Below are 27,007 nucleotides of genomic sequence, written 5' to 3'. Positions count from 1 at the left end.
GAACAACCTTTAAGTACTGTTGATGTTCATAAGGTCTATATGTCAATATACTTTAGCTTTAACTGTGTATACATAAGTGTGGAAAAACACAAACTACCACTAACAGAACAATCCTGTTTTGGAAAGGGCAAGATTCTGAAATGGCCATCTCAACACTGTGATCCTGATGCACATAGTATCATCTCATCTACTTTGCTGGCACAGTAGCACCCAGCCACAGTGCTGAGTAGCTATAGCTTTGCTTCAAAGGCACTGATCAGTGGGCCAATGCTACTGTGTCATGGAATTTAAAAGGCGAAAATGTGAAATAATTTCTGTGGCCACTTGTGTTAATTCCCCTCTTTTGTGATGTATTACCCGTGTCCCGTGCTTATCATATATTTGCCAAGCTGTGTCAGGGAAGGGATAAAGTGCTGTTTGGTTACACCTGTTATTCTTTGCAAGTGCTCCTACCGTAAGGCTGTTATCCAACAGTAGTTGCAGGGCTTTAGTGGAGGCTATAAGGTAAATATGGTATTGAATGTAATGGTGCTGATAGCAAAATTAATCAAGTAATGATATGTCCACAGAGGACCAGATTTTTTTTTTGGGATGGTATTTATTTTCATATTGCCCCAAATTTTATTTGTTTTAATGGGGTCTGTAATCGAGATTAATAAAGCATTTTTGATTTTCTTTTTTTTCTTTTCTTCTTTTTAATCTGTGATACCTGTAGTATGATACAACCTTTATGTCTACATTTACTTGACTGAAGGCAGCTCAAAATGTCAGAGAATCTGTCTGCATTGATGCTAGACCCTGCCTCTTAAAACATGCATGCATGGTGAAACTGTGGCTCTTAGAAAGTCTCAGTTTCGGGGGATATTGCATTTACTCTTGTAATTCTTGTAAGCAGAGTGCACACATTATATTATCGCCATTCAGCAGATGCTCTTATGAAGAGCAACTTGCATACATGTATGTTACAATTTTATCTCTTTACACAGCTGAATATTTACTGAGGCAATTGTGGGTTTAGTACCTGCACAGTGGTATAACAGCTTTGGCCCAGTGGGGAATCAGACCAGCAACCTTTTGGTAACAGGCCCTTTTCCCTTACCACTGTTCCACTTTGTTGCCCTTGTGTCATGAGTACTTTGTAGGCCTAGCTATGTATGACTGTCCTGTTAAGCCATGTGTCCTTATATCTTAGGTCATAAATTAATGTAATGTACTGTCTTGTCCACAAAATTGCGCATACTTTTAAGGTATAAACCTGCAAAGTATACAACCACAGCCCTATTGTTAGTGTAACCTATGCCAGAAAATATTTATGAAGAAGCTGAAGTTTTGATCCACACACAGTTCCACTCTTTATTGGCTTGAACTGAAACAGTAGGGACGGAAAGAAATGGGGAATAGATTCGTGTGGATTATACATCGAATAGAAATGTATTTGACTTGCTCATTTGTTCTTCATATTTGTTAAGTATTGCTCATATGTTTGTTCTGTGTGAATTTATCTTATCAAACTCGTGATATTGAACTCCCGCCAACATGGATCTCCATGGAAAGGGTGGTACTGCCCCAGTGACATCCTGTTGATGCAGTGCATGTGTGTGTGTGTGTGTGTGTGTCTGTCTGTCTGTGTGCATGTGTGTGAGTGGCTTTGTGTGTGTGCGTGCGTGCGTGTGTGTGTAGTGTGTCTTACAGAGAGGAGGAGGGAGAGAGAGACAGGGCACAGGGAGAGGCGAACTGTGTGAGAAGTTATTGTGTTTTGAGGTCATATGCCCACCTCTGGAGCCACTGGTGTGCGAGGTTTCTGATTGGGCGTTTGGGCAGGAGCTGAACTGTATTTAAGTATGGCTCCCAGGGAGCCCCCACATGCCAGCGGCCCTCTGCATGTGAGTTGGATTTCATTCAGGTTTATTACATCCATCTCTACCATTGATTTAAATTCAGTGATAAAATGTTACTGCTTGATTTTACTTCATGATCCTCCCATTATTCATTCCTTTTGTTTTATTTGTATGTGGCATAATGTGGAAAACTTTTGTTTTATGGCAAATAATATGGGCGACCTTGAGTTCTTTATGTGTCGCATCATTTGAACTTGCACTAACAAAGTGACTACTCTTAAGTTCTCTTTGTCCCTTTCAGAATGATTGATGATGAACAGGAACTTTAACACATTATTCTTTGCTTTCAGCCATGGGGACCAAAGTGTTACTGCCTTTTGTTACGGCTCTTCTGCTCTGTGGTAAGTGCAATAAGAACCCATTCTTATTTCTTCAATTCTTATCCATTCTAAGTCTTAAATCTTTTTTTTTTTTTTTGGCAGTATTGGATATCACTAGTTCAGTTAGAAATAATTAATAACACGTTTCTGTTGCAGTAAATGAAAATGACTGGGTAAAATCCACTTTATGATTGAAAACACAGATCTGTAAAGCCAGCTCTAGGTAGTGTGAAACATTGTCTGCATAATTTAAATTCAGTGGGGACATTCAAATGACATACACACACACACACACACACATATATATATATATATATATATATATATATATATATATATATATATAGATGATAAAGCATACACTTCTCAGTACAGTTATCACTGGACAATATTGAAGTCTGTTTTCAATAAAGTTGTAATGCATCTTGAAAAGTTAAAATTACATTCTTCTTTTTTTTCCAATAGTTGAAGGCAGTTTTGAGCTTATAAAAATCCATGTAGAGTATAACCACTGCTGCTTGGAGGTAGCTGAAATGATTATACAAATATATATATCTACACCTGCCCCCTTGCATGCAGTTTTAGACCTTTTTATTATTATCATATCCTTCTTATCATTAAACGTAATTAAGAAAATAATAATGTAAATGAAGAATTGTCTGATTTTGGGATGTGTGTCCATGCCTCTAACAGCTTTTTAAGATGGTCTGTGACAAATGTGAAGGTAAAGGTTTCACCTTAATGGTTCAAAAGTTTATCAGACAGTTCAGTTTTTTTTCCATTCTTATTGTAGAAAGAATGATATTAATAAAACCAATCAAAGGTTCAAGTCATTTTGAGATGAGACCATTGCCATTCACAGTTGAATTGAGGAAGTCAGTAAAGACTGTACTGTACCAATAATAAATATAAAATATCAATATAAAAACAATGCAATAAACAATAATTGTAAAGAACAGGGAATAGGGGGTACTGCCTGGAGCAAAAATATTCAAAGCCTCCCACTGAAAATCCACAAGTCGTGAGGGTTTCCAGTACTTCACATAAAACCATGTCCACTCAAAGTCTATCAAGGTGGCAGTCTTATGTCCACTGAATTCCTGCCCTCATGAAATGAGTAATTTGCGAGCTTTACGTTGATGTGCATCAGCCTTGAAGTCCTGCGTGCTGTAAAATTGGAAAGTCTGCCCACGTATAAATAGATGTGCGGTGCACATGGTTCAGAGCACAGTCCTTTTGTGTGATTAGAACCCTGAAGCCCTGAGACCCTGAGGGCCAAGTGAGCTTACCTCATTCTCCATTAAATAACTCGGTCATTTTTCCACATAACACAGAAAGTTTTCGTTTATTTTGCCATGTACGGGAGGCTTGCTGCTTTGAAAGTGTTGAATGCATCGTCAGTAAACATAAAACCGGCTCCACAATAGCAGCGCAAAGTCTGCCTGTATTTTTGCATCACCACTGGTTCTCTTGTTTACTTTTCTTGGCCATTTCAGAATGGAGAAGTCTTTTCTTTTTTTTTTTGCCATATACCACACATGTAGGTCTTACATGGATGTTTATCTCAACTGACCACATAGATGACAAGAGCAAATTCAATGATTATTGAAAGCAATTTTTCTTTTTTTATTTTATTAACTGAAATATACAGTAAATTGACTTGAGTTGCATCTAATAGATTACAGTTACGGATAATTCATATAGTTTTTGTTGTTTTTGTATTGATTTTATTTTATGACATATGTAAATAGAATTACTGCTTGCACGGTGTTAAAACTAAAAAAAAATGTTTATCTAACCTAAAAATTTCTGAGCATATTTTTTGCCTTTCATTTGACTAATACTTTATCACATTACAAAGCAATGAAATGTGCCTCTGACATGTTTTGTATATGTGTACTTCTGTGTCTAAAATCCAGACAGACTCTTTTATCAGTCTCTGTAGAGATACCTCAGCTGACACATTTGCTTTTGTAGGGGCATTCAAGGAAACACTTTTTTGGCATGAAGTGGTAATTATTTTGCCTTATATAAAAAGGGCATATTGAATTCCTGTTCATATGGCCAGTTGTCATAATGGCATTATCCATTCAACAAATTAGTCCTGAACAAAATGATATATGGCATGGGTGGATAGCTATTATAGATCCTTAGTAATCGGCCTAAAACTGAGGGGAGTGCAAAACATCCAAAAATAGGGCAGGCTGTTCCGCATTGAAGTTTCATGTTAACTCATGTTGCAGTGGAATGGAAAGAAATATTGAATTTTGTTAAACCAGCCTCAGCCCCCTGTTACGTCAATTCATGAAAGCTTTTGTGAAAAGATTTTGGCCAAAAATGTGCTCTTCAGCCCAAATTGAATATTGAAATGAGAGAGAAAGTGTGGTGCGGACCGCAGAGGTATTCAAATTGAGGTTTGCTTGGGAACCCTTAGTCCTCAACTGGTGTTTATCTTTAAACTGCTACTGAGTCTGAGTCATTAAGCTTTATATCCAGCAGAGCACAGATGTAACTGAAAAGTGTTTTGTGGGACCAATGTAGGAATATTCACTCAAAAAAAAAAAAATTACTAAAGAGGATATCAATTAGATTCCCATTACGCAGTCAAATTGGCTTTGAGGATTGGGGGTCTTTTATGGCAGCTGGTGACTGAAAGATTTATTTACGATTGTGTTGAATGCTGTGTAATGTCTAGCTGCTGTGTGATTCAAGCACTATGAATTGCCTTCTTCCATTCAGATTTAATGAGGTAAACAGTTCATTTTAAGCCATTTATATGACTCATTAAATGTCTGCTATAGGACAGAGGGAATAAGATTACTTTCCGTTTCAAACCATAAAGGTTTTGTGAACATTAGTTCACCTCGACTGTTGCTTGTTCTTTGTTTCTGGTACTTGTCATTATATTAGCTGTTCAGAACCATTTCAGCTACTTGATCTCCAGGGGAATGAATTTAATCTTAAAGCTCTTGCATGGTATAATGTGAATTATGTCCCCTTAAGTTGTCACATGAACTTTGAGATATGGGGGCTTTTAAATTTGCTTGTGACTTAATATGCCTTACAAGTAGATTTGTTTATTATTATTAGGGACTCTGTAATTAACAGTGTTTGTGAAACAGAGATTTTTTGTCAAATAAATGTCTGCAGAGCAAATCTATTTAAACTAGATATGAATGATATAAATAATACTGATAATATAAAATATAAAGACACTGGCGTATTTTTTGGTCTGTTACAAAGACTCAATCTTGAGAAATTGCTTGTTCAGTATTTAAGGCATTCTGTAGGTAATTTTGATTGCTGTTTTGTTTTGCATGGTGTGGATGTCCCTTTTTTAAAAAAAAAAAAAATTTAAATGCTGTACATCAATAATATATCATAAAGTGCAGATTGCAACATTTTTTAAGAATAAGTGTGGTGTCCAGTCAGCTCATTTTTCTAATCATCACTAACATAGGATACTGAAAAACAGGTGGCACAAACTTCCTGAGAAGCCCGTCAAATACCTTAGCGTAGATCAACCTTCGATTGCTCAGTTCCTCCACAATTCCATACTTATGTTCTTTCATATTTCTTCATATCAGAATCATAACTCCAAAGTCAGAATCAAGCTATATTTCAGGGAGGTGGAAATTGTAAAACGCATATTTCAATTATGGTTTAAAACGTTTTTCGTTTTTTTTTATTGTTATTCTACTTTTCTTCCAAGGGAAAACAGTTTTATATATTTTTAATATTTCCTCTCATAATAAAACATAACCATCTGCTCCTGCATAAAGGAATAACATTTGCCTTAGCATTCTCGTTTGAGAAGATGAACAGATTTCATGAGCATTCATTTAAACCATGAACTGGATTTTTTTCAGGGCTCTGCCATGCTGGGTCTGCAGGGAGAGAATTTGCCACTGTGTTCATGGAGAATTATAGGAGTAGCTATAGGGGTGAAAGGTTCCAGATCCAAATCTCTGCCCTGCATGCCAACACTAAGGTCAAAGTGAGTGTCTCCCGGCTGAACTTTGTCCAGGAACGCACTCTCGGAGCTGGCCAAGGAGTCACCATTCCAATAGACCACCGTGTGGAAATATGCAGCAGCCAGAAATCTGGCAATACCGTCCTGATCGAAGCCACCAAGGAGGTAACAGTGGCCTCCCTCAACTACAAACCTTATACTGCCGACACCTCTGTGATCCACCCTGTGAGCGAGTGGGGGACAGAATACTTCATCTTTACTCCTCCAATCTCCCCCGGGGGTATGTCCAAAGAGTTTGCCGTCACTAACCACAAGGATACCAACACAGTTGAAATCTTCCCTAGTAAAGTGGTGAGATTTGAGGGGCGTGTGTACTATCCCAGGAGCAAGATCACTGTTACACTGGGTCCCTTTGAGAGCTTGCTGCTCCAGAGCCAGTATGACCTGACTGGCACCAGGGTGGCCTCCAAGCTTCCAGTGGCTGTGACCACAGGCCACACTTGCACATGGAGGTTCTCCAAATGCAACCACGTTTATGAGCAGCTGTTGCCGGTCAACAAATGGGGAAAGAGCTTCATTGTGGCTCCCCTGAGTTTCCAGAGCAAATTCGACACCGTCAACATCCAGGCCTCCCAGCCCACTCAAGTCAGCGTGAAGTCACGCAACAAGGTCGCGGTGCTGCACATGCAGAGAGGTCAGAGCTTTGATTTAGAGCTGACATCCCAGGATGCAGTCTTCATCACTGCTGACAAAGGCATCCAGGTTCTCTTCCTCTTCAATGGGGCCAAAACCAGTGCCGAAGACTACGATCCCTTCCTCACGACTATCCTGCCCATCGACAGCTTTTGCACCTCCTACACTCTGAATGGGCAGGATGGCTTTAAGAACATGGCCATCTTCCTGGTCCGCACTGGTGACCTGCCAGGATTCCGGTTTGACAATGCCCCTGTTCCCAAGAACGTCCAATGGAAGACGGTGGCCGGAACTGAGTTCTCCTGGGCTGAGATGTCCTACCAGGGGGGCGAGGCCCGACACAGCGCTGCACATCCCAGCTCACCCATTGGTGTCTACAGCATCGGCTTTTGCCATATGAATGGGTATGGAGCACCAGCACTCTGTGGTCAGTCAGGTAAGCCCAGTGGAGCACCACCTTGATGAGGTGTTTAACTAGCTGCTTGCCCGCGGTTCTTACCTTTGATTTTCCCCTACCAGAGCTGTCATGCGATAGCATAACATGCAGTGCGGATGAGGAGTGCAAGATGGATGGAGGAACACCGACCTGTGTCAAAAAGAAGCCCTCGGGAACTTGCTGGGCGCAGGGAGACCCCCACTACCGCACGTTTGACGGGCGGCGCTTCGACTTCATGGGCACGTGCAGCTACACCATCGCCAAGAACTGCAAGGCTGATGACGGCCTGCCTCCCTTCGAGGTGGAGACTCAGAATGAGAACCGTGGAAACATCCGGGTCTCCTACGTGGGCCTGGTCACAGTTAAGGTCTACGGCGTCACCATCCACGTGGCTCGCTCCGAGACTGGACGTGTCAGGGTACATATTTCTCCTTACATCAATGATCTGGAGTTTCGTGTATTTGTGATGTCTCATATTTATGATTTCCCATATTCATATGATTTGTCATGCTTGATGCAGCTGCTCTCTTCATCTGAAATATCCTCCAGATTGACTACGGCCTGTACAATCTCCCGGTGGTCATCGGTGAAGGCAAAGTCAGGTTGTTCCAGAGGGGCTGGTCAGTCATCATAGAGACAGACTTCGGCCTGAAGGTGCAGTATGACTGGGAGTCTTATGTGGTGGTCACTGTGTCCGGCGACTTCGCGGGCAAGGTGTGCGGCATGTGCGGCAACTTCAACGGTAACCCCAGTGACGATTTCGCCACCCCCAGCGGCTCTCAGGCACCCAACGCGGTGGACTTTGGCCGCAGCTGGAAGGTGGCGGGCCTGGTCAGCAACGCCGCCTGCCGGGACGATTGCCAGGGCCAGTGTGAACGCTGTCAGAACAACCTCCTGAAGAAATGGGAGGGGGAGCTCTTCTGTGGGCTCCTGACCCGCATAGTGGAGGGGCCCTTCCGCCTCTGCCACGCTGTTATCGACCCTCGCATTTATGTGGACAACTGCCTGTATGATGTGTGCATGGCGGACGGTCTGAGGCACTTCCTGTGTCGTGCCCTGGAGGCGTACGCTGATGCCTGCCAGAATGCAGGGATTCAGGTGTTCGACTGGAGGGTGATCGCCCGCTGCCGTGAGTAATGGCCTGAATGTGTGTGTGCATGTGTTTTTGTGTGTTTGTGTGTGTGTGTGCGTGTGCGTGTGTGTGTGTGTGCATGTGTGTATGTGTGTGCATGCGTGTGTGTGTTTGTTTGTGTGTTTGTGCAGTTGTGACGATGACACAGTCATTAGAAACTGCAGTCATGTGTCTGAAATGACATGGGGTAGTAGGTGGTGTATGGGTGGCAGGTTGCTCAGCACAGCATTGATTTAAGCTGAAGAATTCAAGAAATGCAGATCCTTGCTCCTGTGACACCTACACGCTTCTGTTGGTTTGCTGCATATTCTGTGCAATTTTCTGAAATTCGCGGTTAGGTTCCTGCTTCTGTACTCACTCTCTTCCCTCTCTCTCACACACCCTCCAGCCGCCAAGTGCCCAGAGAACAGCCACTACGAGCTGTGCGGGAGTGCCTGCCCGGCCACCTGTGCCGACCCCACTGCCCCCTCCAAATGCAAGGCCGCCTGCGTGGAGACCTGCACCTGCAACAATGGCTTCGTCCTGAGCGGGGGTAAGTGCGTGCCCACGTCCCGCTGCGGCTGCTCCTACCAGGGTCGCCACATCGCCCCCGGGGAATCCTTCTGGGCCGACGACGGCTGTAGTAAGCGCTGCACCTGCAATGCCGGCAACAGTCAGCTGGAGTGCAAGGACACCGGATGCAAGAAGGGCGAACAGTGCATGGTCGTGGACGGCATCAGGAACTGCCACCCGGTTTCCTACAGCAACTGCGCCGGCACGGGTGACCCCCACTACCGCACCTTCGACGGCCGCCGCTATGACTTCCAGGGCACCTGTGTCTACCAGTTGGTGGCGCTGTGCGCCAAAGACCCTAGCCTTGTGCCTTTTGAGGTGCTGGTTCAGAATGACCACCGGGGTAGCAAGGTGGTCTCCTATACCAGGCTTGTGGAGATCAAAGTGTTCGGCATGAACATCGTCATCAGCAAGCGAACCCCAGGAAAGATCATGGTATGTCATTTTTGTGACTTACAATTAGATTTAAACTAGTTAATCATGACAAAACAATCCTATTGTTCCATTGTATAATTTCTGTGTCGTATCTAATGCTTGCAGATAAATGGTGAGCTCACGAACCTGCCAGTACAGCTGGAAGATGGACAGGTGTCTATCTACAAGAGTGGCTGGTTCGCTGTGGTCGAGACCGGCTTCGGGCTGAAAGTGTTGTTCAACTGGAACAGCGCGGTGTTCGTCAAGCTCGCCAGCACGTACGCGGGGGCTGTGTGTGGGCTGTGCGGGAACTACAACAAGAACGGGGGGGACGACCTGACAATGAAGGATGGCAGGGTGGCCACCACCCCGGCCGAGTTCGGCTCCAGCTGGCGAGTGGAGGAGATCCCCGGCTGCGTCCACGGCTGCAAGGGCGTCTGCCCCGACTGCGACGTCACACAGAAGCGCCTGTACGAGTCGAACGAGTTCTGCGGCATCATGCGCGACCCCAAGGGGCCCTTCCGGGAGTGCCACGCCAAGGTGGACCCCGCTGGCTATTTCGAGGACTGCGCTTACGACGTCTGCCTCTACAAGGGCAGGAAGGACGTGCTGTGCCAGGCCATCACTGCCTACACCTCCGCCTGCCAGGATGTTGGGGCCAACATCTACCCCTGGAGAACTGAGAAGTTCTGTTGTAAGTGTTGTGGCAGTAGCCTGTAATTAAAGCCTGTATTATCATGTTGAGTACCATGGCTACACCTTATATTAAATATCACCTCATATTCACCTCACATGTGAAACCGTTTATTTTACCATTCAGTAACTCAAAACATACTCAGTATATATATGTACACACACACACATAAAGATAAACACATATATATGTATATATAGGTGTAGATATATCTGAAATCTACCCACCAATATCTCCTTGTAGTATTATAAGTCACCCCATATTAAGGCATCTGTCTAAGAAAAAAAAAACTGTCATAAAATAATATGTCAGCATCCAGCTCAACGGAATCCATGCACAACCACCCAAACTGCCCTTGTTATCATTCATAACATTAATCTGATTGCTCTGCCCTTTTTCAAAACTACTCCCCTTCCCTGCCCTCAGACAACAAATGCCCCGCGAACAGCCACTACGAGGTGTGCGCCACCGGCTGCCCTGCTACCTGCCAAAGCCTGGGCCCACCTGCCGGCTGCAAGGCCCTGTGCAAGGAAGGCTGTGCGTGTGATGATGGCTTCCTCCTGAGCGGGGACGACTGCGTGCCCTTCTCCCAGTGCGGCTGCCAGTACAACAACCGCTACTACAGCATCGGCGAGGTCTTCTACCCCGGCGGCAAGTGTGATGAGGAGTGCAAGTGCGGTCAGGACGGCCAGGTGCGACACCGAGACGCTGTTAACACTTCCGCCGTTATTGAGCAAGGTGTTCTTTGCTGAGGCTAATACCTGTTCTGGGATTCAGGCCAGAGACAAAGGCTCTTGCTTGCGGGAGGTAATGGCGGTCACCTTTTGCAGAGGGTCAGGGAGTAATTATTCAGCTTTTCCCATTTACTCTCACTTTCTTTTATTCCCCCTGGAAATAGTGGACCGTGAAGTGTTCTGTGACAATCTGATGGCAAAGGACACTGTACCATTGCATTACATTATTGTCGTTTAGCAGAAGCTCTTGTCCAGAGAAACTTACATAAGTTACAGTTTATGTAACTATTTACATGTGGATGAGCTGGATACTTACTGAGGCAATTCTGGGATATGCACCTTGCTCAAGAGTATAAGTTCAAGTGCCCCAGCGGGTATATGAACCAGCAACCTTTTGGTTACGAGCCCTGCTCATTACTACTGTGCCCTACTGTGTTCTTTACTACTCAACCCTGCTCCTTACTGCTGTGCCACACTGCAATGCTATACCAAATAAAAGGTGACTGAGTGACTGACAGAACGTCTGCTTCACAGGTGGAGTGCAAGAAGTTTACCTGCGGTCCCAACGAGAAGTGCGAGGTGGTAGATGGGGTGCGGAAGTGCCAGCCCATCGGGAAGGGGGTCTGCTCCGCCTCAGGAGACCCCCACTACAAATCTTTTGACGGGTTTAGGTTCGACTTTCAGGGCACCTGCACTTATACACTGGCCAAGGGGTGTGGCCTGGAAGGGACACACCTGGTCCCCTTCGCCGTGCAGGTGGAGAACGAGAGGTGGAAGAATGTGTGGCCAGGCTCAAAAGTCTCTGTCACAAAACTGGTGGCGGTGGAGGTCTTCGGCTACACTTTGATCATGAGAGAGAACATGTTCGGCATACTGGTTAGTAGGACCGCATCCTGACCAGACCTTGACCTCACCTCTTCCTTCTGGAAAAAAAAACTCATTCATAAATGTTCGAGGACACCTCATTTCTTATATCGATGTCAAGTTAATATTGTGGTTCTCTGAATCGATTGAATCTATAAAATGGTGATATTATGCTTTAATATATTAGTGATTATGTTAAAATCTATGGTAAAAAAATATTTAGCTGCTTTCCCTCTCCAATAACAGATTATATAATTACCACTACAGTAAATGTATGAGCATGTTAAACGTTCTTCCTTAATGCAAGGAGTGCTTCCTTGTCCTTTCCCTGTGTTGGTCAGGATTTTGGTGGTAAAGACGACTTGTTCCAGATTTGCATTCAGCTGCGCTGACTGTACTTCACAACTGTGAATGAATTTAGCAAAGATATGTTCCATTAATATTCAATTAAAAGTTGTCTAATCCCCACACCCCAGGTTAACGGTGTATTCAACAACCTACCAGTGAACCTGAACAACGGTGCAGTGGTGGCCTACCAGGATGGCGCCCACTACACTGTCGAGACCAACTTCGGCCTGGTCGTCACCTACGACCTGGTGTACCACGTCACGGTCACCGTTCCGGGCAACTACCGAGGGAAGACCTGCGGCCTCTGCGGGAACTTCAACGAAAACAACAACGACGACTACCGCCTGTCCAGCGGTGCGGTCACCAGCAACGTCAATGCCTTCGGGGCGTCGTGGAAGGTGGCCATCCCCGGGGTGGTGTGTGATGACGGATGCGCCGGAAACGACTGCCCGAAATGCGACGCCAAGCTGAAGGCTGTCTTCCAGCAGCCGGGCTACTGTGGCATCCTCACCAACCCCAAGGGGCCCTTCGCTGCCTGCCACGCCAAGCTCGACCCCATCCCCTACTTCAACGACTGCATCTATGACATCTGCGTTTCCCAGGGAGACCGCAAGGTGCTCTGTGACAATGTTGCCGCCTACGTCTTCAACTGCCAGGTGGCGGGAGTGGAGATCAAGAGCTGGAGGACGGCGTCCTTCTGCCGTAAGTGTCCTGCTTACAGGTTGTTTTTCAGGGTTTGCTCACACTGGCTTCCAGACTTCAGTGTATGGACTGTGAACGTCGTATTCAATCAGGCAGATGATCACTCTCCGCGTTCATGCTTTTGTCCAAGCTGTCGCTCAGCCCTGTAAGCTGTCGTAGTCTTTTCTTCTGTAAACTTGGATGGTGTGATCTGTTTTTTGGCCTGTTTTCTATCTGAAATTCTCTGACCTCTTTCTCCCCTCTCCTCCCCTCTACTCCAGCGATGTCCTGCCCGGCCAACAGCCACTACGAAATCTGCACAGATAGCTGCGAAACTGCCTGCGAGGGCCTGACCGAGATCGCCAAGTGCTCGTCCACCTGTACGGAGGGATGTTCCTGCGACGCCGGCTTCGTCTTCAACGGGCAGAACTGCGTCGAGTCCAGTCAGTGCGGCTGCTTCGCAAACGGACACACCTACAAGGTGGGGTGCGGCGTCCCGGCACCCGTAGGTATAAATCCAGCCAGCATGCGTATTGTGGGATTGGTGTGACTTCCTCTTGTTTTTTTTGTTTTTTTCCCCACAGCCCGGACAGGTGGTGTTTGAAAACGAATGCACTCAGAAGTGCACCTGCGATGCCGTCAAAGGCCTGATCTGCGAGAGCCACACGTGCCCGGGTGGGACCAAGTGTCTCGTCAGGAAAGGAGTGAAGGCCTGCTTCAACACAGGCAAGAATGGCCCACACCTCAAACTCTCTCGTCTCTCTCTCTATTTTTGTCCCATATCACAGCTGAAACAGCACAAGCTGAAAGTATTTTTATAGTCATAAGAGCGCCCTGCTTGCTGCTGCTTGCGAAGTCCTTCTTCAATAGTGTAATTTTTTTGCATTCATTCAGGGTTCTTCAAGATGATTAGTATTTGTTCTTTAGGAGTCTGGGTTAAATATGAAACAGATAATGCTGACAAACTGTCTTTACAACCGCTCTCCACACTCTTAGACACTTACATACTTGCACAATGCAAATTAGAGAGGGTTCTGAAAGAAGGCATGTTTTTGTAAATATCAAGGTAACAGAATGTTTCCTTTATTTCTATCATGTCTGGCTTAGATAATCTAACACAGCTTTTTTTTAAGAAAGAGCCTACTATTTCTCTACTGTAGTGAAACTCAGTCCAGAAATTGGAGTCTATTGGTTGGGTTTCCGTTTGGTCTGTGACAGATCCCTGTAAGGACGCAAAGTGCCGCGTGAAGGAGACGTGCCGGGTGGAGAAGGACGAGGCGGTGTGCGTGCCCCAGTACACAGGCACCTGCTGGGCGTGGGGCGACCCCCACTACCACACCTTCGACGGCTACAACTTTGACTTCCAGGGCACCTGCAAGTACACCATCTCCAAGACCTGTGGCGACCTGGCGGGCCTGGTTCCCTTCTCCATCCAGGAGAGGAACGACAATCGCGGCAGCACTGTTGTCTCCTTCGTCAGGGAGGTGGAGGTGTCTGTGTACGGCTTCACCTTCGTCGTCACCAAGTACCAGTATGGACGTATCATGGTGAGGGATTAGAAAAACCACAGTTCCTCCCTAGAAGACCCAAAATGTGCTACAGTCACATCAAGTCTTAAATAATTAAGTTATGCTACCATAACTTAACCACTTGTCTAGAGGAAGACACCCCTAGGCCAGCAGGTCATGAGCTATCAGTAAAGCACACTCACACATGAAACAAAGCCTTGCTGAGCGATGCCAACCCTGAAAAATGTTTGAGCTCAACAGAAATTTGTTCAGTACTAATTTTAAAATGCTAATGTAAACTTCATGGCTTCAAGGCTCTTTGCTGGACAGGTTCAGCTGGCAGACCAAAAAGATCAAAAAGATAAGTCCTTACAAATGATCGTTGCCATGCAGTGGAAAAGGTCTGAAGGAAGTAGGTCTACTTTTAGCACCAGAATTTTTAGTAAATGTCATGGGCAGATTGTGGGCGATTGGTAATAAATCATAAACATACACACAGTTAATGCAATAAATTATGTAAATATATATACAGGGCACTGTACAGTTTGTTTCGGGAGCAGAGTGAACATCAAAATGTGATTCAGAAAAATAACAGATTCGGATTGAGCCTTTAGAGCTGTTTGTCATGTTTTGTATAGATAATGCTCTCTCTGAATGCAAAGAGGACGTGCCTTTCTCTTGTGCAAGATATGAACCACACCTTTTGGCAGGAGCTGAGATTTCATCAGTGGTGCTGTGTCACTGGCTCCTAGAAGAGACTGATTGTTGAAATATCTTATCTAACCTTATTTTCAAATATTAGCCCTGTGGCCAAATTTCTTTATGACCGACAGTTTCAGGAGCAGTGGGTAGATCTCCCATAGCAACTGCTACAATATTTTATTAATACTGTAATAAATCAACCCATCACAGGGAGAGATCGAGTTCTGATTATTTTATATCTTCATTTTGTGATTACATTATATCTGAGTGCAGTGCTCTGGCGATAGTGTTTTTTTTATTATTTCTTTCCTGCCATTGCGATGCAGTCACACTGTGAGCTGTGTTGGAAGTTAAAATTTTTTCAGCAGCCCTGTTTGTTTTGCAGGTGAATAACGAGATGGTGAACCTGCCATTCGAAGCTCTGCGCGGCCAGGTGAGGGTGACGCAGGTGGGTAACATGGCGGTGCTGCAGACGGACTTCGGCCTGCGCGTCTCCTATGACTGGAACGCCTACCTGATCATCCAGCTGCCCAGCAGCTACTACGACAGCGTATGCGGCCTGTGCGGCAACTTCAACGGTAACGCTGGTGACGAGCTACGCAACCCCGCCGGCCAGCCCGTCTCCTCCGTCGTCGACTGGGGCAAGAGCTGGAGGGTGGCGGACCCGGACGACCCCCTCTGCTGGGACACGTGCAAGAAGGACTGCCCCGACTGCAACGACAACGACATCAAGCTGTACCAGACGGAGGCCTACTGTGGCGCGCTTGCCGCCAAGGTCAACAGCATCTTCCAGAAGTGCCACGCCAAGGTGGACCCGCAGGCCTTCATGAACAGCTGTGTCTACGACGTCTGCATGAACAACGGCGACCGGAAGATGCTGTGCCAGTCGCTGGCCTCCTACAGCGACATGTGCCGCAAGGAGGGCATCGTTCTGGACAACTGGAGGACCAGGTTCAACTGCCGTAAGTTTGGGGGGGGGGAGGGGGGGTGTTAGGGTTAGGGTTAGGGAGGTTAGGGTTAGGGTTAGGGTTAGGGTTGGGTGGGAGTCTGTGGCAGGGGCAATCAGAGTTTATTTTGCCTTTGAGATATAACAACATAATTTCACATACTGAGTAATCATGAAGATACTGCTCAATGCTGTTGGCAGGTGTGATAGGTTTGTGAACCTGCAGCTAATGTCTGAAGTGTTCTGCCTTGCCTACCCATATAATTATCTCAGGAGAAGTTTCTTCCTCTGTGGACTTCTTCAGATTCACTCAGGCTTATGAAGGGAAATCAAGCACTGTCAAAGGATTTGGCAAGCAAATATGATTTAAAAAAAATTTAAATAATATTGACTGCTAATGCAATCTAAGAGATCCAGTTTAATTCATATTCAAGAATCAAATAAGTCCAGACAGGTCTCTTACTGTGGCTGGAGAAACGCTAAGTGGAAAGCAGCTCAGCACTGTTCAAGTTAGCTCATTTCCGATTTGATTACTCATTTTTAATAAAAAGTATTCGTTTTTAAGGGAACGAACATAACATGATCAGAAGTAAACACTGAACCCTGGCCAGCTTCAGGAAAAGGCATCAAGCATAAAATCTGTTTAGATAAGTGTTTTTATTATGGTTAATATGGAGTGATAATCTGCAGTTTCAATTCATGCGTACCTGTAGCACCAAATAAACTGAAAGCTGTGATGCCCTCCTTAGAAGAACTTTGAATTCATTTCTGGGAGATTCTGATTAAACAGGGAAATCACAGCAGGAAAGTTCAAATAAATTTGCATCATTGAAATATCAGCCACAAAAGGCCTTGTTGAAAAAGAGAAGACTATATGAATCCAAATTAGATGTCTTACATCTAATGGATCATTTGTGATATTCCTGTTTGTTCATTGATTATAAATTCATGAAAAACCATAGGGCAGCAAGGAAGCAAACCACAGCTATAACATGTTTGGGTGGGTATACTGGTGGCAGTGTAGCATAGTGGTAAGGAGCAGGGCTCTTAATCGAAAGGATGCTGGTTTGATTTCCTGCTGGGGCACTGCTGCTGTATCCTTGCTTAGGTTATTAACCCACAAACTGCCTCAGTAAATATCTAGCTTTATAAATGGATAATACTGTAAAAAACTGTAACTGATGTAAGTTGCTCAGGATAAGAGCTAATATTAGCTAAATGTGATTAATGTGATGTAATGATGTTTTAATTCTGATTCCTTTCCTTCAGCCATGAACTGCCAGCCCAACAGCCACTACGAGGCATGTGCTAGCCCCTGCCCAGTGTCCTGCCCGTTCCCAGACGCCAAGCCCACCTGTGAGGGCACCTGCGTGGAGACCTGCGTGTGCAACAAGGGCTTCGTCCTCAGCGCTGGCAAGTGCGTCCCGGCGGACACCTGCGGCTGCTCCTACCAGGGCCGCTACTACAAGTCCCGCGAGCGCTTCTGGGCGGACGACGGCTGCACGCAGCTGTGCGAGTGTGACCCGGCCCTGGGCATGGTGGTGTGCCGCGAGTCGGCCTGCAAGTCCAACGAGCGATGCGCGGTGGAGGGCGGCTCCCGCGTCTGCAAGCCCCTCAGCTACGCCACCTGCAGCGGCGCTGGCGACCCCCACTACCGCACCTTCGACGGGCGCCGCTTCGACTTCCAGGGCACCTGCATCTACCAGCTGGCGGCGCTGTGCGCCAAGGACACCGACCTCGTCCCGTTCAAGGTGACGGTGCAGAACGACCACCGTGGCAGCAAGTCCGTGTCCTTCACCAAGGTGGTGACGGTGGAGGTGTACGGCATTACCATCACCATCAGCAAGGACTACCCATTCAAGATACTGGTAAGTGCCGGACGCAGACAGAGGAAGGCATGAGGTTTGGAGCATTATCTGTATCTCTGATACTACTTAAACCCCCCCCCCCCCCCCCCCCCCCCCTCCCCGCCTACCCTCATTTGATTGTACAGTTTGTCATTTTACTTCTAATTGGAAAATTGCTGATGCTTCATTCATTTTCCAAGTCTCATTTGAAAGACCATAAAAGGCACTCACGGGAATTCGCTCTGTTTTTTATCTGATAATTATTGAAATGGAATCTGTGGGGATCCAGCCAAGTGGAAACAGATGCTGGAATATAAAAATGATTCATCTGTACCTTTCAAGCATAAATGCTTGAGCTGTTCCACTCCACAGTGCACTGTGAAAGGGACTGTTGATACCTTTCGAACAGTTTTCAGTTTGTTCTGTAGAGGCCTTGATTCAGGTAGCCTTTTTTATTGCATATTGTTAGTCCTTCTCTTTTGCTTTCTTTTGCAGCTCTCCATTAAAACGAATGACTGCACCCTGTCATGAAGGGCACTGTGAAATATGTGGTGACTAATCTGAGTAGCAGTCACTTGATATCTCTCTCCCCCATCAGGTGGATGGCCAGTTCGTGTCCTTGCCCTTCTACTTGAACGACAACGAGCTGGTGGCCCAGCGCAGTGGCTGGACTGCAGTGATTGACACCGCTTTCGGAATGCGGGTGACCTTCAACTGGAACAGCGAGGTGTTGGTCACTCTGCCCAGTACCTATGAGGGCGCGGTCTGCGGCCTGTGCGGGAACTACAACAAGAACCCGGGCGACGACAACATCATGCGTGATGGGAAGCCGGCACCAGGCGAGACCCAGCTGGGCGACAGCTGGCAGGTGGGCGTGGTCCAAGGCTGCTCGCCCAGCTGCTCCGGAGACCACTGCCAGGTCTGCACCAACGCCCAGATGGAGACCTACAAGGGCCAGCGCTACTGCGGCGTCATCAGCGACGCGGCCGGCCCCTTCCAGGAGTGCCACGCCCGCGTGGACCCCGCCCCTTACCTGCAGAACTGCGTGTTCGACGCCTGCTACTACAAAGGCCACCACACAGCCGTTTGCGAGGCTGTGGCCGCCTATGCCTCCGCCTGTCAGAAGGAGGGCGTGGCCATACAGCCCTGGCGTAGCGCCACTTTCTGCCGTGAGTTTGTCATCCTGCCTCTCTCACCCACAGTCACATGATCAGTAAGCACACAATCGTGTTCTGGGATAATCTTGTCATGAGAGCTGTTCTTTTGTACAATCTACACAGCACAGCAATATCAATTCTTGTCTCAAAAACAACACATGTACAGTTCATCCTCATCTACTCAACTCTGTCCTCTTTGCTGCTGAGTGTAATCATTACAAAACTGAACATCACACTGGAGCTAAGGAAAACGGTTTTAACACCCTCAGCCCGAACATACCAATTGACCTCTGATACTCGGTGTCCACTCCCTCAGCGCCCGCCTGCCCCAAGAACAGCCACTACGAGGTGCACGCCACGGGCTGTCCCGCCACCTGCGCCAGCCTGGTTGCGGCGGGGCGCTGCCAGCTGCCCTCGCGGGAGGGCTGCCAATGCGACAACGGCTTCGTGCTGAGCGGGGACGCCTGCGTGCCCGTGGCCGAGTGCGGCTGCTCCTACGGGGGCCGCTACTACAAGAAGTGCGAGGTCTTCTACCCCCAGGGCAAGTGCGAGGAGGAGTGCAAGTGTGGCGAGAACGGTGTCGTCTCCTGCCAGAAGTTCAAGTGCGGCGCCGGTGAGGTGTGCAAGGTGGCGAACGGCGTGCAGGGATGCCACCCTGCCGGGGAGGCAAAGTGCGTGGCCTCGGGCGACCCCCACTACATCTCCTTCGACGGCCGCCGTTTCGACTTCCAGGGCACCTGCGTCTACGTCCTGGCCAAGCTGTGCGAGGGTAACAGGCAGCTGGTGCCTTTCACCGTGGAGGAAGGGAACGAGAAGTACGGCAACGGCAAGGTGGCCGTCACCAAGTCGGTGGCGGTGGCGGTCTATGGCGTCGTCGTCACCATCAAGCAGGGGATGAGGTGGAAAGTGATGGTGAGCTCAGCCTCTCGACATAGGACTAGGAAATAATTCCCTTGTTTTTTTGCTTTGTAAGACTATTCAGTTAAGAACAAAGATGATTTCTCTTGTATTATAGGATAGTCAGCATAGATAATTTCTCTAACCTTTTATCATTGGATAGTCATCATAGATGATTTCTGTTAATCCTGTATTATAGGATAGTCATCATAGAGTGTTTCTTTTTAAATCTTGTATTTTAGAATAGTCATTGTAGATGATTTCTCTTAATCTTTCATTATAGGATAGTCATTATAGATTATTTCTCTTAATCCTGTATTATAGGATAGTCATCGTAGATGTTTTAAATCAGTCATCATAGATGATTTTTCTTAATGTTGTATTATAGGGTACTCATCATAGATGATTCCTCTTAATCTCATATTATAAAATAGTCATCACAGATGATTTTTCATTTCAATCCCAGCCTGTGGCTTACGCCCTTCTGTTGACACATGTACTCGGGGAAAAAAAGAAAATAAGAAAAAAAATGAAATTTAAATCATCTTTGAAAAATGGGAGCCGCCATAAAGTGCTTTTTATGAGAAAAGTTCTGCATCCTTTCTTTGCAAATAAACTTGGAGCCAGAAAGTTTTTTGATAATCTCTCTGCAAGTGCACAGGCATTGGCCGGAATAATAGGCATCCCCTTAGCTCCAGCTCTGAGCGGAGGGATGCTGTTATGCTTCTACACTCAAGTGAAGGATAGATTAATTTGGCCTAACAGGAGCTCAGAGGGAACTGCAGACAGATGCGATTCAGTCCGCTGGTGCAGAGATCTGTGCCAAAAATCTCACTGCGTTGTTCATTTACTTAGAGCGGGTGGATGAAAGCAATGCTACGCCGGTAAGGGTGTCTCTGAACTGTTCACGTAATCAGGTTCTAAATGGAACAAATTAAGATGAAGCGCCTAAAGAGTGTACTGCTGCCTCCTAAGGAATCCAATTGGATCATTGGTGTATGACTGCTTTCACCTCAATCCCCGCCCCCTAACACCAGTACCTCTAGGATTTTATCTTTATTTTACGTGTAATATTGTGATGTAGTGTACTTGGCTTCCATTGCCTAGTCAGGTTGCACAAATAAACTTGTGTTATGCTCACACAAACTGGTCTGGGAGCGTTGTTAGCCTGGTATAACACTGTTGCTCATTCAACCTGAATAGACACACTTCTGTTCTACTGTGCTGGAAGTAGAGTTGCCCTGGATAAGAGCGTCTGGTAAATGCATGTGATGTCGTGTCATGTAATGTAATGAAATGCAATGTAATGTAATGCTCTGGGGAAAGGGAGTAGGTGTCATGTTTCTTCCTCTCCTCCGTGGCTTGATGTAGGTCGACGGTGAGCTGATGAACCTGCCACTCTCTCTGGATGAGGGCCGCGTCACCGTCAACCAGGAGGGCCACAACATCGTGGTGCGGACGGACTTCGGCCTGCGGGTGCTGTACGACGCCGTGTACTACGTGGAGGTGGTGGTGCCCTCCACCTACCAGGGCAAGATGTGCGGCCTCTGCGGCAACTACAACGGCAACGGCGGGGACGACTACCGCCTGCCGGACGGCGGGCTGACCACTAACGTAGACGACTTTGGCCGTTCATGGGCGTTGGAAATGGCCAAGGCGGAGTGTGCCGGGTGCAGGGGTGACTGTCCCGTGTGCCCGCAGGCCGAGGCGGCCCGGCACGGCAAGCCCGACTCCTGCGGCATCATCAGCGCCGCCGGCGGGCCCTTCCAGGCCTGCCATGCCAAGGTGGACCCTGACCCCTACTTCAAGCACTGCGTCTTTGACGTCTGTGCCCTCGGAGGGGACACAGCCACCCTCTGCAAGAGCGTGCAGGCCTACGCCATTGCCTGCCAGGACGCTGGGGTGGAGATCCGCCCCTGGAGGACCGGCTCCTTCTGCCGTGAGTCTATGAGGGGCGCGGCGGCAGCCTGGGTTAGGATAAATTAGGATACAAACTGTATCTGACTGTGCCATTTGACAAGAATTCATTACATCCATTATATACTGCATAGTTTCCAGGCAGATGCACATATCCGGATCACATAGCGTAGCTCTCATTTTTACATATTATCCATTTATACAGGTATTCACTGAACGGAAATTTACTGTACCAATTTAGGTTAAATATCTTACTTAAGGTTACAGTGTTGCCACACCTGGGAATTGAGCCTGCGGCCATTGGGTTGCACATCCAGCTCTTTAACTACCGTTCCATACTAGCACTGACAATTCCTTGTAGAGACAGATTTCTGACCATAACACGTACAGATGAAAGTCCTGTGAGTTTAAGTGTACTCTATCACTGTGCTCATGTGTAGACTATTTAGAGGCAATTATACATACAGGTGCTGCCTTATTCAGTGTATTGGTGAACGTGTTTCGGTTTCGTGCATGTCTATCTTTCACATCTGCAACTTTTGTATTCTGGATGGTTGTTTTAATATATATATATATTAATATAAATATATAAATATATAAATATATATATATATTTTTTTTTTCCAGGTAAAATGGACAGAACAATGTTGCTGTCATGGCTTTCAGACCTTTAACCTTACTGAAACTAATTTCAAAAGGGACAGAATGTGTAAAGCTAACAACGGCTGGATCTGTTGAAAGCCCTTCGTCCAGATCCGCTCACTCCCTCTCTCCCTTCCACTTCCCTGCAGCGGTCGCCTGCCCGGCCAACAGCCACTACGAGCTGTGCGCAGACACCTGCGGCACCACCTGCGCCAGCCTGGCGGGCCCCGCTACCTGCTCCAAGGCCTGCTTCGAGGGTTGCCAGTGTGACGACGGCTTTGTCTCCGACGGCGACAAGTGCGTTGCCATGGACTCCTGCGGGTGCCTCTACGAAGGACGATATCTGAAGGTGGAACCCTCTCTCTCTCCGCTCAGCTTTGCTCTCTGAGGATAAATTGCTATTTATGTTTCCAATCCACACAGTAAAAAACCTCAAATTTCTAAAAAAACCTTTCGTTCTGTACACCTCTGCTCCGCTATCAGTAATGCATTTTTTTGATCGTGGTAAGAATGACCATCGTCATTTTGTTCCGCTTCATTCATGCTCAGTTAACCACAGACAGACCGAATAGCTACTCAGCCAACTTACTTACTCACTCAGCACAACTCTATGTCCTTTTGAATTACTGCACGGTAAGTTAGTTTCAGATTGCTGGGTGTATAGCCAACTCGAAACAAGTGCATCTCAGAAAAGTATATCGCAAGCGTTTCTCATTCTTACTTTTCAGACAAGAAAAAACTTTAAGGTTGTCTGAGAAATACAAGAACAAATGCCTTCATAAAAAACGATTTGTTGCAGTCGTTGTGGACGTGCCGTTGCTTTCTTTTGGACTTGGCCAAGTCAAGTCAAGTCAAGTTGACCAAAGTGCTGTACAAAAAACAATAAATAAATAAATAAATAAATAAATAGACAAAAGACAATAAATAAAAGCAATAAGACCACAGCAATAAAATGTGGTGCTGGAGCCGTTTAGGGTGTTGGAACCCGAACGGAGAGAGCACTTTGGACGCTGTTTGTATGGCCAGCCTCTCGCCGTTGCGCTGCTTTGACCTTGCTGTCCCTCCCGCCAGGCCGGCGAGCGGGTTGTGAACAAGGGCTGCAACTACGCGTGCGAGTGCCACGCCTCGGGGGTGGTGGTGTGCGAGAAGGTGGAATGTGCCAGTGGGGAAGAATGCGGCCTGCGGGACGGCGTGCTGGGCTGCCACCGGAAGCAGGGAGTCTGCACCGTCAAACCCGGCGCCCAGCTCGCCTCCTTCGACGGCATGAAGGGGGAGGTGGCCCGTCTGGGGGCCTACCACGTCGCCGCGCTCTGCGACCAGAGCTCCGCCCAGTGGTTCCGCGTGGTGGCGGACGTCCGGGCGTGCGAGAAGGGCGGCCAGGCCGCCGTCGCCGCCGTCTATGTCTTCTTCAAGGGCGCAGTCATCGCCGTCAACAAGGAGCAGCAGGCCTGGGTGAGTGGGTGGGGTGGGATGGGGGGACAGCTGGATGGTGGGGGTGGGGGGGGGGGGGGGGGGGGGTTGAGAGAGAAGGATTGCCAGTTAGGGGGACAGGAGGACTGAGGACCTTGTGTTTTTAGATTCTGCGAGGGGCTGTTAAACTGGTAGACAAGCTAGCTTATGACAGATGACTTTGATGAAAGTAGATGCTAAGCTAAGCAGCTAAGCAGACCACACTGTTTCATGCAAACCATGTGTACTGGTCACCTGCACGTTACTGTCTTTTACCCAGTGGTTATATGGCCTGTCCTGACTTTTTATAAGCCGAGAAGCTTAACGCTCAATACTTCCTCCATGTAGAATTTGAACTAACAAAGGCCAGAGGCTAGAAAACAATATCTCTAGACCTGATAGACAAGTAATGACACTGTCCTCTCAAAAAAAAAACATTTCAAGATGATTTCAAGATGAGTTAAACATCCAGTTTCTAAGGCCACAATGCCTCGTGAGCAGACTTTCATGGTTCTTTTTTTTTCCTTTAATCCACACACAGGTGAATGGCCAGAAGGTCTCCCTGCCCAGCACGCTGGAGAATGAGGTGTCCGTCAGCGTCTCTGACAGCGTGGTGGTCGTGGAGAAGTCGTCGGTCGTGCGCGTCTCCTACTCCCTCACCCTGGGGGTCAAGGTGACCATCAGCACCCCGCTGGCTGGCAAGGTGTGTGGCGCCTGCGGCAACTACAACGGCGACGCCAAGGACGACATGACCACTGCCGGCGGGGCTGTGTCCGGCAGCGTGTCTGACGTCATCAACTCATGGCAGGCCGGGGACTTCTCTAACTGGTGAGTGAAGCGCCACACAGAACCTATGGACAGAACAAGTGTGAACATCTATGTCATTAGCTATTTACATTGCATTATTGTCATCTAGCAGAAGCTTTTATCCAGAGTGACTTATATGGGTTACATTTTTATCCATTTATACAGCTGGTTATTTACTGAGGCAATTGTGGGTTAAGTACAACAGCAGTGCCCCAGCGGGGAATCAAACCAACAACCTTTTGGTTGCCCCTTACCACTACACCACACAGCTGTGCATGCAGCCGCTCAAGGTTTATCCTCAGAAAGCACTAATATAGTGCGGTTATACTAGCCGCAGTGGACATTACAGCTCAATGTGCTGGGGGAAGGAATAGACATTAGGATCAAAGTGGAATCCTTTCTCGTGTTGTGCTGCAGTAGGGTTTTACACTGAGTCTAATTTCATTAAGGCTTTTGCATAGTAGTGATTTGCTGTCTCTCCTCAGTCAAAGAACATCAGCATCACCCCTGTGTGTGTGCCTCTTAATGAGCGTGTCCTTTTCTTTTTGCCTTGCTTGTGTTGCATCTACTCTGTGCTGCCACCTAGTGGCTGTGATATAGGGCTGCACGATCCTTTTTACTTCTCCCTCTGTACCACAGAGTTCATCATTCCTTACTTCCCTAATGAGCTTAATCCGCTGCTCTCACCTGTTCTGCTTCTCTTACCTGCCTACATTAGAAATGGATCTAGAAAAAATAAGGAATTATTCCCAAGGGTCTGTTGATGCCTGTGTCTGATTGGTCTGCACTCCACAGTGTCTGGGTCTCAAATTTGTGATACGCATTACAGTGGAAGATTACACAGTGCAGAAGATCCACTTGACAAACACTTTATATATGTCTCTCTTTCTTCTTGTGTTTCAGTGGCCTGTGAAAACCTGCACACCCCTAACACTGAGCCTCGTGTACACTTCAATGAGCCTCACATCACAGACAGTTTCTCCTTCATAATGCCACTTAAATCAGTAATTACCTCTTGTAAAACGGTGACACTTTATTTTTCCACTTGAAGAGCTTGTTTCAGCCTTCAGATATTCTCACTTACTCAGGTCAATAGCATGTGAAGTAAAAGAGAAGAGGCAGGGTGCGGATTCTGGTGCATATTTTTTTAACTGAATATTTTTAAAATGCTCTAGGGGAATGTGTGAATCATTTCTACTTACCTGTCATACTTTAAACAGTCTTGTCCATTTTCTGTCCTGAGCTAACATATTGGGATCTGAACTGTTCCTGATGTTTACTGGAAGTAACAAATAAAGCGATATATGTGACTAAATATTTCCCTGTTTCTTTTCCTCAATAGTCTAAAGAAATAACTAATAAACCATCATTAAAGTCTGTCATTTGTTAGCTTGCCAGTGTTATACAGTATGTTATAGTGTTATACTCATCAAATATGACAAGTGGCACCGCAGTATGTGGCATGATTTAGTAATAGTGGTACTGTGAACTTTGGCATGTGGAATTCATACAGTCTTATATGCACATTACAGGGTTCAACAGTGAGTGGTAAAAGCAGTTTCTGTCCTTAAAAAGAAGACCAGGTGTGGAACATGTGTGTGTGTGTGTGTGTGTGTGTGTGTGTGTGTGTGTGTGTGTGTGTGTGTGTGTGGGTGGGTGTGTATACACACATTCTCGTTTTATTGTAGTTTTTACTCATGTACACGCATATGATGATAGTTAATGCAATAAAACTGATAGCACACTGTTAGGATACAGTGCACCCCTCTGTACCGAGCCTGGTGGGCATACATATATGCTTATGTTCATATATACCTTACCTTTCATTTGGAAAGGATGTGGCATTCAAGGTTGCACATCATTTGGCCTTAAAATTCTGAACTGTGGAATATGACTGCCACCTATTGGACATGCTGACATCATCAGCAAGGAACAGAGCAAGTATTTAAATTCAGTGCAGCCTCCTTCCTCAAAAGTGTCCCAAATGACGACAGTGCACAAATTTTATTGCACTCTAAATTTAGGAAATTGCTACTGTTGAGTGCCACATTAACAACATGAAAGTCAGTCTCAAGACCCTTTTTCAAAATGTTACCATTCTCAATGCAAATTCAGTTTGCTTTTTCAATGCCAAGTGTCTGAGTGCATGATATTCCGTGATGTGTCCCAGCCAATGTCAGTGTAGCACCTTAATATCTTTACAAAATATGATTAAAATCACGCAGGCATTTATATGCTCATTCTCTGAATTGCCATTCCCTCTCAACACCCGGTAGTTTAAATTCCATATAAAAATAAAAAACAGCACTTGTGAATGTATATATTTTTATACATGATTCTGTCAGGTTGTATGTGAACAGAACTACCACTGTGTTCCCGATCAAAGACCACATCTT

At 46.5% G+C, this 27,007-nt stretch overlaps 1 protein-coding gene across 1 annotated transcript; it reads left to right on the top strand.

The window, feature by feature from the left end:
• Nucleotides 1-1,878: 1,878 nt before the first annotated feature.
• Nucleotides 1,879-25,928, top strand: LOC118784768 (IgGFc-binding protein). The gene is made up of 22 exons (XM_036539178.1): nucleotides 1,879-1,883; nucleotides 2,189-2,239; nucleotides 6,088-7,320; nucleotides 7,404-7,738; nucleotides 7,870-8,449; nucleotides 8,841-9,439; nucleotides 9,545-10,112; nucleotides 10,539-10,804; nucleotides 11,381-11,722; nucleotides 12,187-12,760; nucleotides 13,021-13,220; nucleotides 13,324-13,465; nucleotides 13,958-14,286; nucleotides 15,335-15,911; nucleotides 17,165-17,763; nucleotides 18,341-18,911; nucleotides 19,216-19,811; nucleotides 21,168-21,735; nucleotides 22,505-22,704; nucleotides 23,427-23,807; nucleotides 24,346-24,632; nucleotides 25,515-25,928. Exons 2-22 carry the CDS (start codon nucleotides 2,191-2,193, stop codon nucleotides 25,522-25,524), a joined length of 9,006 nt encoding a protein of 3,001 aa, XP_036395071.1. The 5' UTR covers nucleotides 1,879-1,883; nucleotides 2,189-2,190; the 3' UTR covers nucleotides 25,525-25,928.
• Nucleotides 25,929-27,007: the final 1,079 nt, after the last annotated feature.

The sequence above is a fragment of the Megalops cyprinoides genome, chromosome 10 (assembly GCF_013368585.1).
Source record: "Megalops cyprinoides isolate fMegCyp1 chromosome 10, fMegCyp1.pri, whole genome shotgun sequence".
NCBI classification, from domain to species: domain Eukaryota; kingdom Metazoa; phylum Chordata; class Actinopteri; order Elopiformes; family Megalopidae; genus Megalops; species Megalops cyprinoides.
Note: the sequence above shows the minus strand (reverse complement) of the source record. Positions and strands in the feature narration are given on the sequence as shown.

What these genes read in the sequence shown, in the direction of transcription:
- LOC118784768 (XM_036539178.1), top strand. Translation starts at nt 2,191, where the DNA reads ATGGGGACCAAAGTGTTACTGCCTTTTGTTACGGCTCTTCTGCTCTGT. An exon ending in AGTGCGGTCAGGACGGCCAG is followed by an intron (nt 10,805 to 11,380) that starts GTGCGACACCGA and finishes TCTGCTTCACAG; the next exon opens with GTGGAGTGCAAGAAGTTTAC. An exon ending in GAGGACCGGCTCCTTCTGCC is followed by an intron (nt 21,736 to 22,504) that starts GTGAGTCTATGA and finishes ACTTCCCTGCAG; the next exon opens with CGGTCGCCTGCCCGGCCAAC.